The sequence below is a fragment of the Nannochloropsis gaditana genome (genome assembly GCF_000240725.1).
Source record: "Nannochloropsis gaditana CCMP526 unplaced genomic scaffold scaffold1099, whole genome shotgun sequence".
NCBI classification, from domain to species: domain Eukaryota; class Eustigmatophyceae; order Eustigmatales; family Monodopsidaceae; genus Microchloropsis; species Microchloropsis gaditana.
Window position 1 is genome coordinate 2,763 of NW_005802854.1, and position 2,146 is coordinate 4,908.

At 60.0% G+C, this 2,146-nt stretch overlaps 2 protein-coding genes across 2 annotated transcripts in view; one reads left to right on the top strand and one right to left on the bottom strand.

Annotated features, from left to right (window-relative positions):
* SKI2 (antiviral helicase SKI2) overlaps positions 1-1,382 on the top strand; it is a gene marked incomplete at both ends in the record, with an annotated part of 2,917 nt that extends 1,535 nt beyond the window's left edge. Inside the window, 2 exons of the mRNA XM_005852546.1 lie at positions 1-113; positions 187-1,382. The exon at positions 1-113 is cut by the window's left edge and continues 383 nt beyond it. Of these exons, the coding sequence (XP_005852608.1) occupies positions 1-113; positions 187-1,382 (1,309 nt within the window). The remainder of the gene's footprint in view (positions 114-186) is intronic.
* A 260-nt stretch (positions 1,383-1,642) lies between these two features.
* On the bottom strand, positions 1,643-2,020 carry NGA_0416202 (uncharacterized protein; the record flags this gene model as incomplete). Its single annotated transcript, XM_005852545.1, has 1 exon — positions 1,643-2,020. One exon carries the CDS (start codon positions 2,018-2,020, stop codon positions 1,643-1,645), a length of 378 nt encoding a protein of 125 aa, XP_005852607.1.
* Positions 2,021-2,146: the final 126 nt, after the last annotated feature.

Genomic DNA, 2,146 nt, shown 5'->3' on the forward strand with positions numbered 1-2,146 from the left:
TGATTCTGTGTCCGGAGGGTTTCCTCCCTCCCACGTCGGTGGACAAGGAGGAAGCCGGGGCTGGGAGGAAGAAAGGGGAGAGAACAGAGATGACGGAGGCCAGAAGGGTCCCGGTGCCGCCGTTTGGGGGCAAGGGCTTGATACCTGCCCCGCAGACGACCGGGGGCAGGCCGCACACGGCGCCAGGGATGACGGACGAGGAAAACCGTGAGGTGTATGGGACGGCAGGGAGTCGGCACTTCGCCCTCCGGACCCTCTCATTGGAGGATGTCATCCTTGTCACCGGGCGCCGGAGAAAAGACCGGTTTGACTCGGAGAAAATCCTCGCGTTCGGCGATGCCCTGCAACGGCCGACCCATCAGCTGGCCACCACGTCCCTGCCCACCTTCTCCGTCTCTACCCCCTCTGTTATCGCCGACTTGGTGAAGGATTTGGTGGCATGCGAAGAAGCAGAGGCGCATACCCAGTCCCTTAGCCCTTCCTCGCCCCCCGCCGTCCTCCCTCTCGCGCCTCTCAATTTCCCCAAGGAGCTGAAAATCAACGATCTTTCCTTTATTGAGGCATATTCCCGCCTTCAACCCGAGCAGGAAGCCCTTTTTGCATCCAAGTGCCACACATGCCCCATCCTGCCGGCACAATACGCCCACGTGCACCGCCGCCGTCGTGTGGAAGCCAAAGTCGAATCCATGCGACACCTTCTATCCAACGAGTCCCTGTCCCTCTTCCCTGAGTTCCAGGACCGCCTGCGGGTCCTGAGTGCCTTGGGGTACATTGATCCCACCACGCAGGCGGTACAGTTGAAAGGCAGGGTGGCGTGCGAAGTGAACACGTGCGACGAATTGCTCTTGACCGAGACAGTCTTTGAAAACGTCTTGGCGCCCCTGACGCCCGCCGAGATCGCCGGCCTCCTCTCCGTCCTGGTTTGCCAGGAGAAGGGGGGGCGGGCATCCGGAAACGGGGAAGGACACGAGGCACAAGGAGGGATCTTAGACCCAGCCACAGAAGAAGCCGCGACCATCCCACCCGCTCTGCGACACGCTTGCAGAGAGCTGTTGGAAATTGCCAGGAATTTGGGGAACGTTCAACGGCGTTTCAGCCTGCCCTCCGACCCGGAGTCCTACGCCGCCCAGCATGTGAACTTGATTGCCGTCGGGGTGGTGTACGCGTGGGCGAGTGGCGTCTCGTTTCGGGAGATCATGGCCACGACCGAGATCCAAGAAGGTTCCATTGTCCGGTGTATCACGCGCCTGGACGAGTTGTGCCGCGAGGTACGGAATGCGGCCCGCCTGATGGGAGACCCGGCGTTGTATCGGAAAATGGAAGAAGCCAGCGAGAGGGTTCGTCGGGACATTGTCTTTGCGGGAAGTTTGTATTTAATGTAGATAAAGGGCGACAGGACTGAGAAGGGAGGCGTGCAGATCGCCAGGAAACCAGAAAGGAAGAAAAAAAAAGTGGTTTATTGCACAAAACAAGGTGGTTAAGAATGCTATTTTCCAAGTTTGATAATGAGTGCGCTCCAGTCCTAATGAGAGAAACTAGTGTGGCACACATGTTCCTTGATCCGCAGTCACTTCCTTGGAAAGGGGTTGTCACACGGTTGCGACCCGACCTCGAGTATGGCACAGGGATGAGCGCCACGCACTCACGCGGACTTTCGCTTCTTCTTCTTCTTCTTCTCCTTGTAGCGCCTCCATTCGTGCCACAGCCCCAGAAGAAGAGGTAGAAAGATGGGAAGAAGGAGAGGAAGGAAAATCGCTGCGTAATGCTCGGGTGGGTAATAAGGAGGGGGCAAGAGCGCCGCATCCTCCAGCGCACGTTGCGCCGCGGCCCAGGCCGTGTTCACACGGGCCAAAGCCTGCAGAAACGACGACACGGGCCCACTTTCCCCCAGCGTTCTCCCCTGCGTCCTATCCCTGTCCTCAGTCGCCTTCTGCCGGCGTTCTCTTTCCCACGGGCCCCGGTTGACCAGTTCCTGCACGGCCGCGCTCGCTGCCTCGGCTACGTGGGCAGGAAAAGGCATCCCGGGGTGGGCGCGACGAAGGTCGCGGAGGATGGAGAGAGAACGGAGGGTGTCCTGGTGCCGGATAGAGAGGGTGTGAGTGGCCAGGCTGTCCACTTCCAGCGGGTGGAGGAGCTGGGGCCGGGG